The 16,966-nt window shown below is 48.2% G+C and overlaps 1 protein-coding gene across 1 annotated transcript; it reads right to left on the bottom strand.

The window, feature by feature from the left end:
* Positions 1 to 2,101: 2,101 nt before the first annotated feature.
* Positions 2,102 to 15,300, bottom strand: phf21b (PHD finger protein 21B). Its single transcript, XM_060048599.1, is given in 12 exon segments — positions 2,102 to 3,111; positions 3,113 to 3,160; positions 4,222 to 4,325; positions 4,519 to 4,585; positions 5,196 to 5,354; positions 6,668 to 6,690; positions 7,216 to 7,267; positions 7,684 to 7,760; positions 8,035 to 8,086; positions 9,147 to 9,287; positions 9,915 to 10,490; positions 13,985 to 15,300. Coding segments are annotated over 12 exon segments (1,743 nt in total). The 5' UTR covers positions 14,123 to 15,300; the 3' UTR covers positions 2,102 to 2,805.
* Positions 15,301 to 16,966: the final 1,666 nt, after the last annotated feature.

Here is a 16,966-nt window from a genome sequence, read left to right as displayed (position 1 = left end):
TTAGCCGGAGCTCATGTACGTCAACAAAATAACAACATAACAGTTTTTAAGCATCCATGTCCTTCCAAAGTACTGTTTCGCCTTTCAGGTAAAGGGAAAGTTATTTCACATCAAGGCAGAACCATAATAAACCATTTTTGCAACCGGGAAAAGTAACAGGAAGTTGGAGAAGGAGAAAGCGTCGTATTGCTTTGACAACAAAGGGGGCGTTGCACCTCAAAGAAAGAATGAACTTTTACACAGAAATGAAATATAAGAAAACACTGGCAAAAATGTCCCTGAACACCATTTTGCAGTACAAGGAGGAAATGAACACAAAAGTTGAACTCCTTTCATTGCCAATCAACTGCCTCACACAGCTTTCCAGTGATATGTGGACCTTCTACTGTTGTTGTTCGTGTGAGTATGCTGGTAAATTAAAGTGTTCTACGGTGATTTTTCTCCCCCCATGATGGAAACTCTTGACTCCTCCCCTGTAACAGCTTTGATCTTTTGAGCACTTTGAAGAATCATTTTTTTAGACACCAAACACAAGTAATGTTGATATGACTGAGAGAAGCTACACTTTCTCTTCCAAGTACAGCTCACCAGGAATTCAATGTCTGGGGCTTACTGTCTTTAAACTGTCCCCCCTAGCCCAAGTAATGTTCAGTCCAATGTCAATGATAATAAGGTACGTAAATTGTCTTGAGAAGAATGCAAAAGGTAATAAAAACCATGATATTGGAAAATGTTTGTGCATTTTTTTTCACGTTGCAAAGTGGGATCCTGCCACTGATTTTGATAAGAGCATGATATAAAGTGAAAAAGAATAATAAAAACGAAAGCGAAAGTGAAAGTAAAAAATCAAAAAGTAAAAAACTTAAAAGCCCATTTAACGGACCGGTAGGAAGACAAGCTCTGCGGTAAGGACTCCTACAAATCAATCATGACGGCAGCCCTCCTGTCGGAAAAACAGACAGGCTCAACAACAAGCCATCAATCTCAAGAAGAACAAACTACCTTCAATTGACTAGGTCCACTGACACCACCACCCCCCCCTCGCCCACTACGCCCCCACCCAAAAAGATCTGTTGACACCTTTCTCCGTGCTTCGTGTTGCCATCGCTCTAAAAACTAGTTGCGTCTCATCGAGGCAGTGTTCATTAGTCTGACTTGAATGTGAATTAGACAGGGCCTCCCTCCTCTATGAAATGTCAATTTGTTGAAGAAGAAAAACATTGCAACTCAATTGTTTTTTTCCAAAGCGTCAAAAGCATAAAATATAAAATAGGCAGGGAATAAAATAACTATACAAATACAAAAAGTTCCCAGTCATGATCACCCCCTGCCCCCCCCCCCCCCCACCCACACCCACACTCCCAGTACAAAAATTAATGGTTTCCTTTTCTTTTTTGGCATATGTTCTATACTGGTAAAAAAAAAGAAATGAAAGAAAGAAAGAAAACAACTGGGTTGATCTGTGGAAATGTCCCGTTATTGGAGTGCAATGGCGAAGGAAAAGGAAGGCGTGAATACGTCAGGAAAAATGTGTGAATCCAGTAAATCTGAACGACAGAAAGACCTGCAGTTGTAGTAATAGTAGTAGTAGTAGTAGTAATCAGAATAATACAACATATGTACACAATGACCCCCGCCCCCCCCCATCCTCCAAATACTCCCAACTTATATGTATCAACAGGCATTGGCATGAAAATACTAAAATCTCCACTACAAATGCTAATTTCTTTTTAGTTTATCTTAAATACTTTTTTGACTCTGACTTTTTTAACTCTATTAATACTGAAAAAAAAAAAAAAAGAAGGTATCCTCTGTTTTTTTGTTTTGTTTAGAAGGCTCGTATGCATTTTTTGCAGTACATACACAACAAAAACACCCAACCCCCACCCACCCCTCCCCCCCCACCCCCCCCCCCCCCCCACACACAGATACCTCATACACCTGAATTATTATGGCAGACACCGTCCTCAGGAGCCCCTCCTAGCCAACGTCAATGTACAGTCCCCCTCCTCCCCCCTCCAACGCTCCCGCCGTTGCGTTTCCGTGACTACGCCTACTCTAATGTTCTCTCTCACTATACGTAGAACAATAATTATACCTGTGTGTTTGTTTTTTTTCCGGGTTTTTTTTTCTCTTTTTTTCTTCGCATTTTTTTTTCTCGTCGTTTTTCTTTTGTAAGAGGAAATATATTTGGGCTGCGGCGAAATACTTTGTCCACAACTTCCTGTGGCAGCGTGGTAAATCTTAAATTCTTGTAATAAATACATTAAGGCCAAGAACGTTAATAAATAGAAAATAAATAATTAAAAAAAGAAATCTCGTAAGCACTGTAGGTGTTGGGTTTAAAAAATACTATATCATGGACTGAGTGGAGGATATAGGCTCTCTTTTGTTAAAAGTTATCTTGTTGCTTTTTTGTTTTAATCCATGACACTTCTGAAGATGAAAAAATGGGTCGGTATTATTCGGTGGCAACGATGGTATCTCGTATGTGTTAGAAAAAGAAAGAAAACATCTTTTCCCTCGACATTTGGCTGAGACCAGAGACGGCTGCACGTGTCTGCTTTTGCTGCTGCTAGCTAGCTAGCTAGCCGTTGCTGCGGCTAAACAGCTAGCCGTAGCTTCTGCTCACCAGCTAGCCGTTGCTGCTTCTAACCAGCTAGCAGTCGCTGCCAACGAGCCAAAGCTGCTGTTGGCTGCTGCGGTTAATCTCCTAGCTAGCTAGCTAGCTCACTCGTCAAGGCTACTCCCTAGCTAGCTCGTCGCGGCGGCGGCTACGCTCTAGCTAGCGGGCAGCTCCGCGCCCTAGTTGTTGCCCTGGGCCTGGGGCTGGCCCCTCTGGAGCAGCGCCGAGGGTCCGACGGGGATCGAGGCGATGGCGGTGGCGGTGGCCGGGCCCAGGGTGATGGCGGCGTTGGCGCTGACGCCGCCGCCGCCGCCGCTGCTGCTGCTGGTGGTGCTGGTGGTGGTGCTGGTGGCGCTGGCCGGCTTGATCCAGGGCAGCGAGAGCAGGGGGGCCTTGGCGGTGGTGGTGGCGGTCATGGTGACCTGGAGGACCTGGTCCCGCTGGATGAGGCGGATCAGGGCCTTGACCCGCTCCAGGGAGGCCTGGGGTGCTGCGCTGCTGGCCCAGCAGGCGCTCCCGCACGTCCATGCACTGCTGCAGGGAGGAGGGGGGAAGGCGGGGGGGGGGCAACGGTGAGGAGACGCTCTGTGTGACAAGGGTGAACTGTGGCTGATCGACGACGTCGATGAACCAGGTTTGATTCCGGCCTGCGTTCCTATTCTACATATCCTTTATCTCCTCCCTCTACTCTCTCTCTCTCCCCTCTACTCCCTCTCTCTCCCCTCTACTCCCTCTCTCTACCTCTCTCTCCCCTCTCCTCCCTCTCCTCTCTCTCTCTCCCCTCCCCTCTCTCTCCCCCTCCCCTCTCTCTACCTCTCTCTCCCCTCTACTCCCTCTCTCTACCTCTCTCTCTCCTCCCCTCCCCTCCCTCTCCTCTCTCTCTCTCCCATCTCCTCCCTCTCCTCCCTCTCTCTCCCCTCTCCTCCCTCTCCTCCCTCTCTCTCCCCTCTCCTCTCTCTCTCTCTCCCCTCCCCTCTCTCTCCCCTCTACTCCCTCTCTCTACCTCTCTCTCCCCTCTCCTCCCTCTCTCCCCTCTCCTCTCTCTCTCTCCCATCTCCTCCCTCTCCTCCCTCTCTCCCCTCTCCTCTCTCTCTCTCCCATCTCCTCCCTCTCCTCTCTCTCCCCTCCCCTCTCCTCTCTCTCTCCCCTCTACTCCCTCTCTCTACCTCTCTCTCCCCTCTCTCTCTCTCTCCCCCCTCCGCTCTCTCTCCCCTCTACTCCCTCTCTCTACCTCTCTCTCTCCTCTCCTCCCTCTTCTCTCTCTCTATCCCCTCTCCTCTCCATACAAGTCCAAAAGCCCCTTTAAACATATCAACAAAGAGGGTAACTTAATCTTACCAAATGATGATTAAGTACTATTTTTTAAACATTTTACTTCCAAACATGTGCAGGGAGTGGCCGGGCCGTAAGGGCGTTGTGCAAACAACGGTTTGAGTTCAGCTTTTTCTCAATTCAAGCAAAAAGGCGAAATCCTTTTTTATTGTGACATGATAAAATCTCCCTGAATCACTCCTGATCCCGACCGACCGGTTAACGGGGGCGCCGGGGGGGGTTTGCATCATGAGCTCCGTCTCAGCCACGGCACTCCTCCTCACCTCGAGAGACTTGTTCAGCATCTTGTCCTGCTCCTCCAGGTGAGCGCACTCCTTCTTCAGCTCCGTGTTCCTCCTCAGAAGCCTCCTCTTCTCCTCCTGCCTCACTGCTCGTCCAATCACACGCAGGGGGGGGGGGGGGGGGGGGGGGGGAGGGGGAAGACGCAAACAATCCACAGACACAAACACAAAGAACACACGTCGTCCGTCAGTGCACCGGGGAACGGAGAGGCTTGCGACGTCTGATGCACTTTTTAATCCAGAAGATAATGCGACATAAGCCGGAGGGCGAATCCTCACCTGTCTTGTGTGTCACGTAGGACTGGACAAAGTTCTGCGGCCAGGACATGTTCTCCTTGTTAAGAACCTGCAGGGAGCGAGAGCGGTGTTAAACGGTGAATGGACTGCATTTATACCGCATTTATATACTCTATAACCAGTGGCCACTCAAAGTGTTTACAATATTGCCAAACATTCATACACACATTCACGCACCGACGGCGGTGTCAGCCACGCAAGGCGACAGCCAGCTCGTCGGGAGAAGTGAGGGTGAGGTGTCTCGCTCAGAGCCGGGGATCGAACTAGCAACCTTCCGGTTACCAGCCAGCCCGCTCAACCTCCCGAGCCACACGCTGTCCTGAGCCTTATGCTGCCCTTGTTACGGCAGAGACTAGAACTACGACTAGGACTAAGTTTGGTTTAGACGGAGCCGGGAGTCGTGGCTACACAGGTGGAGCTCTGGACCGACTCCCTTCTTAAGAGGAGTGAGTGTAAATCATTCCCTTAGCAGGGGGACATTAACGTAGTTACCCAGCATGCCGTATCTGAGTCCTAGTCAAGACACATATTATTAAGGAGCAGTTTGGGATTAGCCGTCTCACTCTGAGATGCCTAGCGGTAGGAAGTGCTGTATGAATAACATGGCCGTCGTTAAGCGTATCAGACTTAGCGACCGTGGCCCGCGCGGGCGCTCGTACCTTCTTCTGGCACTTGGGGCAGTACCAGGCGGCCCGCGGGGGGGTTTTGAGGGGGGGCTGCAGGCAGTCGGGGTGGTAGGCGCGGGTGCAGTTGTGACAGGGCTGGAGCTCACCCTCCTCCTTGCAGACGGAGCAGTGCTCGTCGTGCTCCAAGTCCTCCTTCGAAAACAACAACAGAACAACAACAAACAAAATGGCAACCGGTTATCTTGGAGTTTTCTTTCGTTTTATATTTTCTTAGTTTCTTTCTTTGTTTCTTTCTTTCATTCTTTCGTTCTTTCTTCCTTCATACGTTTTTCTTTCTTTTTATATTCCTTTCTTTCGTTCTTTCTTTCATTCGTTTTCTCTCGTTTTTACTTTCTTTCGTTCTCCCTTTCTCTTACTCTACAGTACATCTGTTGCTGCAATAGCCAGGCCTTCCACACTGCACACCACACCCACCTATCCATAACTAACTCAGAGGCGACGGGGGGGGGAAGCCATTATTAAAGGTAGATTCAAAGCCGTCGCCCCCACTTCGCCAACTAATCCATCCCCAACACCCCTAGCTTTAATATCATAGACCAACACTGTGGCACTCAAGAGTCCATACTGGTATATGCAGTGTGATTCTCCAGTGTGGGCGTTTTCAGTACAGCCCTAATCTCTGTGTCGGTCGGTTAGAGCTTCAGAGGGCAGGCTTGTGAGAGGGCCGAGAGCCAGCTGGTGTTCAGGGCAAATCTCAGCTCGCCCGCTGGGAGAGAGAGGGCCGACCGACGCTAGGTAAATGCGCTCTGAATTGGCAGAGCTCATGGGAGCACAATAGCGTGTTCCTACATGAGGAGTTTCACCACGGAGTCTGGGAAGGTTGGAGTCGAGGTTGGTTGGAGTCAAACTATTTTCACATTTTTTACACTTTCATTTCAATCTATTGGAATCTACTCCATCTATCTAACTATTGAACAGTCTAACACTTTCTATCTAACTATCGATCACTCTATCACTCTCTATCTAACTATTGATCTCTATCTAACTATTGATCTATCACGCTATCAATCTGTCTATCTATACTTGATCAACTATATAAAATATACTTCATATAGTACATGAAGTTTATATACTACATACAAAGGAACTTCCCCCTCTGTTTGTGGAAATGACATAAATAAGATAGCAGATCACACAACACACAAACACACCCACCCACCCACACAGGTGCACTCCACCAGACACACACCCAAAGATAAACCTACTTTGGGTTTATCTTTGGGTGTGGGTGACGCACATATGCACACACACAGATAGACCTACCTACACACACATGCACTGACACACACACACAAATAAACCTACACACACACAGATACACATACACACAGATGCAGTGACCCACACAGACGCACACCCACATATACAGCTGCCTACACATACACACACACACACACACACACACACACACACACTCGTCCAGTCATCAGGGGTGGGGTACGTACCTTCCAGCAGAGATCCTCTGTGTCTAGCGTGTGGATGGGAAGCACAGCACAGGTTAGTAAGACTGCTGGGGCAGGGGGTTGCGGTGGGGGGTTGGGGTGGAGGAGGATGGAGCAGTAAAGCCATGCATGCGCTGCAGAAAGGGGTCCAGCTCACACAGAGCATGTGCATGTTATTCACACGGGTTTTGGGACTGCAGCAGAATTGGAATGCACCCGAAGCAGCAATGCAATGAGGAGGCAACGATCAAATGGAAGAGGCTTGGATAGAACGACCAAAGGGCCTCGAGAACCACAGCCTCCCCGATCGCTGGGCATCCGTTCATCAAGAGATGGTTCTCTTTCTTTGTGTGTATGTGTATGACTGTGTGTATATGTGTGGGTGTATGTGTACATGTGAGAATGTGTGTGCATGTGTGTGTATGTTAATGCGTGTGTGTAGGTACGTGTGTGTGTGTGTGTGCGTGTGCGTTTGTGTGTGTGTATACGTGTACTTGTATGCGTATGTGTTTGTGTGTGTGTATGTGTGTGTGTGAGGGTTTTTGCGTTACCTTGTGACATGAAAAGGGGGTTGTTCAGGTAGTTTGATGCAAGTCGTTTGCGCTGAGAGGCCAAAGAGCAAAGAAATGGAAATAGTTAGACCAGTTGGAATATTAAAAACGTCCATTTCGCAAGAGTCACAGTTTAGTAATTCAGTTACGAAACAGATGAGTGTTGAATAAAACATTGTTTAAAATTGGCCCTGAAAAGTACGATACAGACCTACGGTTATGAATAAGTTGCAAAGACATTTAAATAAATGTCCTTATTATCCCAAAATGCAGCACTGCGTTTTTTTCCCCAGAGAAAGCATAACTGCAACTTTGCGAAGAATTATTTTCATAAAATTCCATCCAGGTAGACAGTTGGAATGACATTGCGGTTCTGTCGGCCATCTTGGTCCCAACTGGTCCTCAGCAGAGGTTCTCTGTTCTGTCGGCCATCTTGGTCCCAACAGTTGGTCAAAGAGGCTCACTCACCTCGGGCTCAAACAGGCCGCTGTACGCTGGGTTGGCTGTGCTCCGCCTCTTCCTCTCCTGTCTCTTGGTCTGGAGCTCTGCATCACAGCCACCATGTTATGACATGTTAGTAACAGCACGGGATGGACAACGTATACCACGTTTTTAGCATAATTTGTGAAAAATATATATATTTTTAGACACATGAAAAGCCTTAACACCTAAGAAAATATATATTTATATTCCCTTTTTCCAAAATGTTTGTTTGAGTTGTTTTTAAAGTTTTACAGAAATGCAAAGAAACAAAAGTTGCAGATTTTTTAACATTTACTTCAAACAAATCAATAAACAACGACAACAACAAAGACTGACCTTCCAAGTAGTCCGTGGTGACTAGGCCGAGGGCAACCATGAAGGCAATTTTCTGCAACAGACGAGGATTCACAGTAGCATTAATAACAGGCGGGTTTAATTCAAGATTCATCCACTTTATTCGTCACACACAAACATCACATACAGGATTGTTCAGTAAAACTGAACTCGCAAAACAAAAAAAGCACCAGTATCAACTATCAAAAACGTAAAAGAAAAAACGTTTTTGTGGTAGAGACAAGCAACACTATTTGCAATAGGAGTTGATTTAACGAAGGGATCTGAAATAATATTTGAAAAATATATAGATATGTTTAGTTGCAGTCTGTCTATGTGTCGGTGTGTTTATTAGTGAGATGTTGACCACATACAGCTCTCGCAAGCATGGCGGGTGTAGGGGTCTGACTATCCAGAGGATAAACGTGACATCATCGGGGTGGGCTCGGAGATTATCTGGGATTATCAGTCGGAATAATTGGATCAGTTAACCGAGATCAGATCAGCGTTGACGAGATAAACATCAGCGCCGATTCCGGGGTCGTGTTCGACCAGAACGAAGCAGCACGAACGAGAGACTTGGCGGTTGGGAACATTTGTCGGTTGATTTGATGGACAAAATGGCGGAAACCCCGCTTTCGCTGTTCACTTGAAACCGGACGTTTCCAGTTGGGTTTGTTTAGTCTTGTCTTGTTTTTAGGAGGAACAGAGAGAATGTTGTGGAGGATATCTTGGGAAAGGCTGCGTGTTGGCAGGAGACTCGCTATCTGTTACGTATCCCACAGTAAATGGGTCATGATTCAACCAAACCGCTTGTAATACTGGTCTAAAATGCAATTAGAAAAATGTAGAAACACAAAAATAAAAAATAAAAGAAAAAGCCCATCAATTAAATTAAATTAAATTAAATTCAATCTGGGTTCAGCATAGTCTAGCGGTGATTGTGTTTGTCTCTAAATCAAGAGTTACGGTCGTTGTCCGTCTCTGTTGAGCGATGTATGACGCTGATCATAGACTGGACTAAACCGGTTTGGGGGTTCTAAGGCGGTTTGGGGGGGATGAGTATTGAGGGAGCGTCCTCATCCCACAGATCACTGCGGCGACCTCCTCCTCACCTCTGGGTCTTCTTCGTCCTTCTTGGGGGCGGCGGGGGTGGGGGTGGTGGGGGGCGACCGGGCCGGGCTGCCCCCCAGGGACGGTGTGCTGGCCTGGGCCCGTGGGGAGCGGCTGGGGGCCTGGGACTGGAGCATTATGACCTGGGGGGCAGAACACACCACACACACACACACACACACACACACCACACACACACACACACACACACACACACACACGGGCACACACACACACACACGGGCACACCCACACACACACACACACACACACACACACACAGGAGCACGGGCACACGCACACACCACACACACACACGGGCACACGCACACACACACACACACACACACACACACACACACACACACACACACACACACACAGATGATATGTGTTAGAAAGGTTTGACCATTTTGAATAATTCACATTTGTGTTAATAATACGCTAGGTAGCTGTTGACGTTGTTGTTGTTGATTTGGGGCTGTAGCGGAGGTTTCTAGGGGGCTGATTGCATTTGAACTAATTGTCCATACACATCTACAGTTTAACATTTGACAAAAACACACATTTCAGTAACACAGACCTCACTAAGTAGAAGAAATACATTCAGAAGAGAAGCCCAGAGCGAGAAAAGGACCACATTCTTAACGCTAGTTAGCAAAGCTTAGGGCAGGTGGGACTTTGCTTTTTTGGTTTCTGTTTTGTGTTCCTGACAGTGTGATAGCCAACGGTTGACCATCAGCCACCGGAGGTCAGACGTTAAACCTCACCTTGCTGTCTGCGCTGAACAGCAGCGGCTGCACTTTGACCAGCGCCTCTCCCACCGCCGCCACGCCGTTACTGGCGGCCGTCACCGCCACCACGGGGGAGCGGGAGGAGGAGGAGGGGGAGGTGGAGGAGGAGGTGGAGGAGGAGGAGGCGGAGGAGGAGGAAGAGGTCGTGATGAGAGCCAACGCCACCCCGGGCCCCACGGGGGTGCTGGCCTTCGGTGGGACGCCGCTGGAGTCCTGACCCCCCCCCGATGACAGGTCCTGGGCCTTCGCCGCCGCCGGGGTGGGCACCAGGAGGTGGGAGGGGGCGGGCGGGGCTGAAGGAGGTGGAGGAGGAGGAGGAGGAGGAGGAGGAGGTGGTGGAGGAGGAGGAGGAGGAGGAGCCGGGGGGGCCGAGGGGTCTCCCGGGCCGCCGTTGGACCGGTGCTCGGGGCTGAAGGTGCAGTTGGCGGTGGGCAGGGCGGGGCCCTTGCTGCGGGGGCCCGACAGGGTGGTGGCCTTCTGCAGGCTGAGGGGCTGGAGGTCCTGGCAGGGGGTGTGGGGCAGGCTGTCAGGGATCTGGGTCTTTGGCCTGACCTGGACAGGGGGGGGTGGGGGGTACAGGACCAGGGGGTTAGCGGGACATAGATAGATAGATACTCCTATCCACACACACACACACACACACACACACACACACACACACACACACACACACACACACACACACACACACACACACACACACACACACACACACACACTGGGGGTGTGAATCTTTGGCTTCATACGATTCGATTCGAAACGATTCAGTAGTTGGCGATTCGATTCAAGGACAATTATTTCGATTCTGTAAACCACGATTCGATTCAGTAACTTTGAACCAAAATTCTATATCCGTGAAATAAACATGCAATAATGTGAGTGAGACTCTCTGTATTCTTCTGAAAGGTGAAAAAATTAGCTGACTAGCTGATGACAGAGTTACGGATTACCGAGCTGCATTTCACAAAATAAACGTGTAAACTAAGTCTTAAAACATTAATCATAATCGATTCATACGATTTAAAGCATTTATATCGATTATTGGTGAAGCCAAAGCGATTCTTTCTATTTATTTATTTTAGCAGATCGATTTAGTTGAATCGGTAGGACTGACAATCGATTCATCGATGCATCGCATGAATCGTTACACCCCTAACACACACACACACACACACACACACACACACACACACACACACACACACACACACACACACACACACACACACACACACACACACCGACCCATGCACACGTACATGCACACACACACAAACTGTTCTAGAAAGTAAGGGTACAAAACTGGGTTGATTCCAACTCTCTAATCTTTTTTGGACTCAACATTTTTTGGACTCATCTTATTTGGACTCATCCTTTTTGGATACAAGACTCAGTTTTGTACCCAGAAGATAACAGCTTATTCAAACCGACACGCTGTAGATATGTACCCCAAATCAAACTTATTGTGTTTGTTTATTCCAACTCTGACAGCGGTTCTGCGTTACCAGGCTGCCGCTGTCAGTGCAGCTCTGTGATGAATAATGAATAATGTTTCTCCTTGCCGAGCGGATTAAGATAAGAGGAGATGCATTGTGGGAAGATTAGTTGTGTTGTGTGTGAAGGTAGAAGAAGGTCCATAGTGTATCCAAATGGTGATGGGTCCCACTCTGTCTTATTAATGTGTGGTTAACCCAGGCCTTGCCAACGGAACACTTTGTAACTTTCAATAATGAATAACGTGGAGAAGGCCCTGCCTTTAAACTTGCTTAACGCATCTCTCACACACACACACACACACACACACACACACACACACACACACACACACACACACACACACACACACACACACACACACACACACACACACACACACACACACACAAACAAGAGACACACACGCACGTACACGACACAAACCGACCCATGCACACGTACATGCACACACACACAAGCGCGCACATAAACACAAACGCATGTCAACTGCACTCGCCCGCATGCACACATAAACAAACACACACGCACACAAACAAACACACGCGCACGGATAAACAAACACTCACAGACACACACACACAAACAGACACACATCGCACCCTCAGGTTTAGATCTTTTTCTCCAAAGCTATCCTGCTGTTTGAGTGGCGAGGTAACAATAATAAACAACGTGAGTGACTGTGACGTGCACAGGACAGGAGTGTGCACGTGGGAGCTGCCCGGATGACCTGGCGTCTCCCTCAGACACGGGGGAGAGAAGCCCATGGACAAAGAGTCCATGTCAGGTCCACTCACTCAATTATCTCTCTCCCTCTCCCTCTCACACACACACACACACACACACACACAGATGTACAAAAACACACACACAAAGATGTGTGCACACACACACACACACACACACACACACACACACACACACACACACAGACAGAGATGCTGCCGCGGTCCCGTGAGAGTTGAAGCGTGTCTGGACGTGAGCAGGCTTTCAATGTGGCCCCAGCGGCCAATCAGAGGAGAGTGGGCGGGACCAGGGGCGGATGGTGCCTGTCTGGAGGATATAAGGTGGGGGATGTGGTGGCTAGGCTGTGTGTGTGTGTGTGTGTGTGTGTGTGTGTGTGTGTGTGTGTGTGTGTGTGTGTGTGTGTGTGTGTGTGTGTGTGTGTGTGTGTGTGTGTGTGTGTGTGTGCTCATGTGTGTTTGTGCGAGTGCGAGTGCGTCGGGGGGGAGGGGGGGAAGCCAATTTCCCGAAAGAAACCGTCACACTAACCAGTTTGTCCTCCTACATATCGGCCACACACAAGGACACAATATTAGTTCAGTGTCGGCCATGTTTGATCTAGTGTGCAGCGTGACAGGAGAGATAAACGAGTGGAAGAGAGGGGAGGTCGGCAGGTGCACACGTGGACTGCGCTGCCACCTTGTGGCCGGCTCTGTGCTCTGCAGGCCGGGAGGAGAGCCACGCTGGTATCTATCCAGCTCTGTTTTGCATAGCGTCAGTCGATAAACATAAGCATAATGCATAATGTCATGTATAGTGTAGCATATTAGATCAATAATGTTGACGGCCAAACGGTCAATAGTGTTTCATTGTGTGTTTACATTTCCATTGCTCAAATCATGCGTATGTATCTTTTTTTTATGAACAGCTAATGAATTCAAAATATATATAAATATTTAGATTGATGTCAAATCGTTTCTCCTTTTTGATGTTTTCAATTCTTTTAAATTCTTATTCATGCATAGGCCTATTTAGTATTTTCATCATTCGTTCAATCATTGTAATCCTATTTTATTCCTACATATCTCAGATCCACTTCCATTTACGGGAGCTTATCCTCATGTAAAGTTTTGATCTTCTGTTGTGTGTGTGTGTGTGTGTGTGTGTGTGTGTGTGTGTGTGTGTGTGTGTGTGTGTGTGTGTGTGTGTGTGTGTGTGTGTTGTGTGTCTGTGCAGATGGAGCCTTGGAGTGTACTTAAATCCCTTGGAAGCAAGGACAGGAGAACCCCCTCCACCCACACAACTCGCTCCACGCAAACACACGCATACACACAAAACCACCACCACTCTAAAGGCTCCCTTGATCTATTAAACACACAAAAACACACTCAAATTCACAAACACACACACACACGCACACACATGCCAGGAATGATTCAGCTTTGATTTGCTGAACCACATACATATGAAATACCGCTGAAAAAAATCAACTGCATGACATTGATTGAATGAATGATGACTATCAGGAAATTGAATATTGATATTGCTACTTCTCTAAAGATATCTTAGACTTCAGCAAACTGGAGATCAAGTGAAGGTTCATGGAGGTAGTGTTTGGTGGCATAAAGTGTGTGTGTGTGTGTGTGTGTGTGTGTGTGTGTGTGTGTGTGTGTGTGTGTGTGTGTGTGTGTGTGTGTGTGTGTGTGTGTGTGTGTGTGTGTGTGTGTGTGTGTGTGTTTGAGAAAAAGTGCATGAGAGAGAAAGAGAGAGGGTATCTATGTGAGAGATCGTGTGTATGTGTGTGAATCTGTATGCGTGTGAGTACACACCTGAGGTATCACTGTTGGTGCTTGTCCTGCCAGCCTGTGCAGAGAGCTCACTTGAGGCACCTTGATGGGCGATGTTGTCAGTGCTCCAAGCATCTGCGGGCGAGAGACAAAGACATAGAGAGAGAGAGAGAGCGACATGTTAGCATGCTACAGCATAGCATCTGAGGGCCAGAGACAAAGTCACAGAGAGAGAGAGAGAGTGACATGTTAGCATGCTACAGCATAGCATCTGAGGGCCGGAGACAAAGTCACAGAGAGAGAGAGAGAGAGAGTGACATGTTAGCATGCTACAGCATAGCATCTGAGGGCCGGAGACAAAGTCACAGAGAGAGAGAGGGAGAGAGACATGTTAGCATGCTAAAGCTTAGCATCTGGGGGCTAGAGACAAAGACACACAGAAGGAGAGAGGGACATGTTAGCATGCTATCACTAATGCTATAACTGCTTCATCTGCTTTAAATAGTATCCCTGATGCATGTTTACATTATCTATCAGTGTAGAAAACCCAGCTGAATCGTGTGTACGTGTTGACAATAGTTTGGCTCTTCCTTTGCCTTTCCATCCCCAGAAGAGTTGCTAGGCTAACAAACCAATGCAGCTAAAAACAATTATTGGATGGTTGTTATTCTGTCCGGTTTAAATTGTGATTCAATAGTTGACAGAAGGAGGGCTTAAAGCTTGAACAAAGTGGAATCAAATCGACTTTTCAGCCTTGTTTTTTCTTGGTTATTGATTGATTATTGATTGAAAGTCCCAACTTTACTGCTTGAATGTTCTTTCTCTACTGATACTGAAGGAGTTCTACAGAATAATGCAACGTTATTGTGGAAATTGAAAATAATAATAATAATAATAAATAAATAATAATTCTCCACTTTCTCCTGCACTTAACGTAATTTCAACACACTTCACGACCATTGGTGGGCAAAAGGTTAGAAGTCCCGCCCTTCAACCAATAGAAGCATTTCATTTATCATCTAGGCAGTAGCCTGATGCAAACCTGTTACATTACTGCATGCCCAGACAGTAGCCTGATTCAAAATGCTTCACTACTGCATGTCCAGGCCGCAGACTGATGCAAATGTGTGTCAGTATGTGCAAATATTCACAGTAAAACCACTTCCATTTCATAAGAACTCCCTTTTAACTCCCCCGAATCTGTTAGCTACCGCTTTAGAGAGCTGGAGAGAGAGAGAAAGAGGCAAAGAGAGAGAGAGGCAAAGGGAGAGATAGAGGGCAAAGGGAGAGATAGAGAGAGAGCAAAGGGAGGGAGGGAGAGACAGAGAGAGAATGAGGAAGAGATAGAGCGAGAAAGGCAGTGGGAGAGACAGGGAGCGAGAAAAAAGAGCGAGTGAGAGGGTGATGGAGCATTCTGAAAAACAGAGAGAGAGAGAGAGAGAGAGAGAGAGAGAGAGAGAGAGAGAGAGAGAGAGAGAGAGAGAGAGAGAGAGAGAGAGAGAGAGAGAGAGAGCGAGAGAGCGAGCGCGCGAGTGGGAGAGCGAGCAAGCTCCGATGAGATGGAGCAGAAAAGTCTAGAATCAGCTGTTGGTGAGTAATGAGAAAAACCGTCCACTTCTTTTGTGCCTAACAGTTCATTTGTCAAGCTGAGAAGGGAAAATCAGCGGCTTCACAAAGGCTTCCTATAGCCCGGCGGCATTATTATGCTGTCGTTAATTCACCTCCCTCACGCTAACTCCCCTGCTATGGCGAGGGCGTACGGGTCAAACCCAGAACCCAGGGCCACTGCGCACGGCTTCTCATTAAACCCAACCGTTCTCGGTTCGCTAGAAACACCCTCTTCTTTCAAGTCCTCCGTGGTGGTTGAACTACATTACCCAGCAGCCCCTGCTCCCCGAAACCAACTGCCGACTCGATGTCGAAGGAGTAGCACTCTGCTAAACGTCACGGGTTACGGTTTGTTTGTTTGCTGCGTGTTTCGTCGGGAATTGTTTTTCTCCGACATCAAAACTAACACACACAGAGCACAAACACAAACAGCGCCCAGAGAAAAGGCGGCGCCGTATCGGATTCTTGTTCAACTGAAGAAACAACAACGCCCGCAGCGTTTAATTCTCTCCTTGTGAAACATCAAGGAACGCCGTTTTGCGGAAATAACCGCCTTATTTGTGTTCCTCGACGACTCCGGCGCCTCCGTGTGTCACGGCGGAGAGCCCCCCCCCTGCCCAGACCCCCATCCCAACTCCCAAATCTAACAAATATGCTAGCCTACACTGCACTGCCTCCCTCCGCTCCCTCCCCATGTGTGTGTGTGAATCTGATTAGCGGATTAGCATTCACGCTACACCACCTCTCAACACCACAACTAAAAGCCCAGGGGTGGGTTTAAAAAATAACACAACCGTCAGAAGGGGACCGTACACATTTTAACCGCCCCTCTCTCTCCCCCTCTCCCTCCCTTTGCCTCCCTCCTTCCTTCCCTCACATTGCCTCTCTCTCTCTCCCTCCCTTACTTTGCCCCTCTCTCTCTCTCTCTCTCTCTCTCTCCCCCTCTCTCTCTCTCCCCCCCTCTCTCTTAAACACCTGTCTCTCGACCCATTGGAATGGGCGGCGTGACCTCGGAACGTATCGATGGGGGGCGAGAGAGCAGCAGGCAAAGTATCCTCCGCTCATATCCTCACCGCTCTGGTGCAGTAAGGTGGAGGGGAGAGGTGTTCGTCTGGGTGTGAGGATAACAACACACAAACACATATAAACACACACACAGACACGCACACACACGCAAAGACATGCACGCATACACACAGAGGCACACGCACACACACACACACACACACACAGCTGTATTTCTGGAGCTTAAGTCCGGGCCGTATATCAGCTGGGGCTCGCTCCTGGGCGAGCCCTTGCAGAAGGTCGCAGGAACCGGCTTGCGAGCATCTTATTAATGGCCAGACAAACCCGGACTGATGGCAGGGGGCGTCCTACACAACAAGGGGAGGGGGGGGGGGGGGGCTTCATCTGGAG

Source organism: Gadus macrocephalus, chromosome 4, assembly GCF_031168955.1.
Source record: "Gadus macrocephalus chromosome 4, ASM3116895v1".
In the NCBI taxonomy this organism is placed as follows: domain Eukaryota; kingdom Metazoa; phylum Chordata; class Actinopteri; order Gadiformes; family Gadidae; genus Gadus; species Gadus macrocephalus.
The sequence above is the reverse complement of the archived record's forward strand: the minus strand, read 5'-3'. Positions and strand labels throughout refer to the sequence as shown.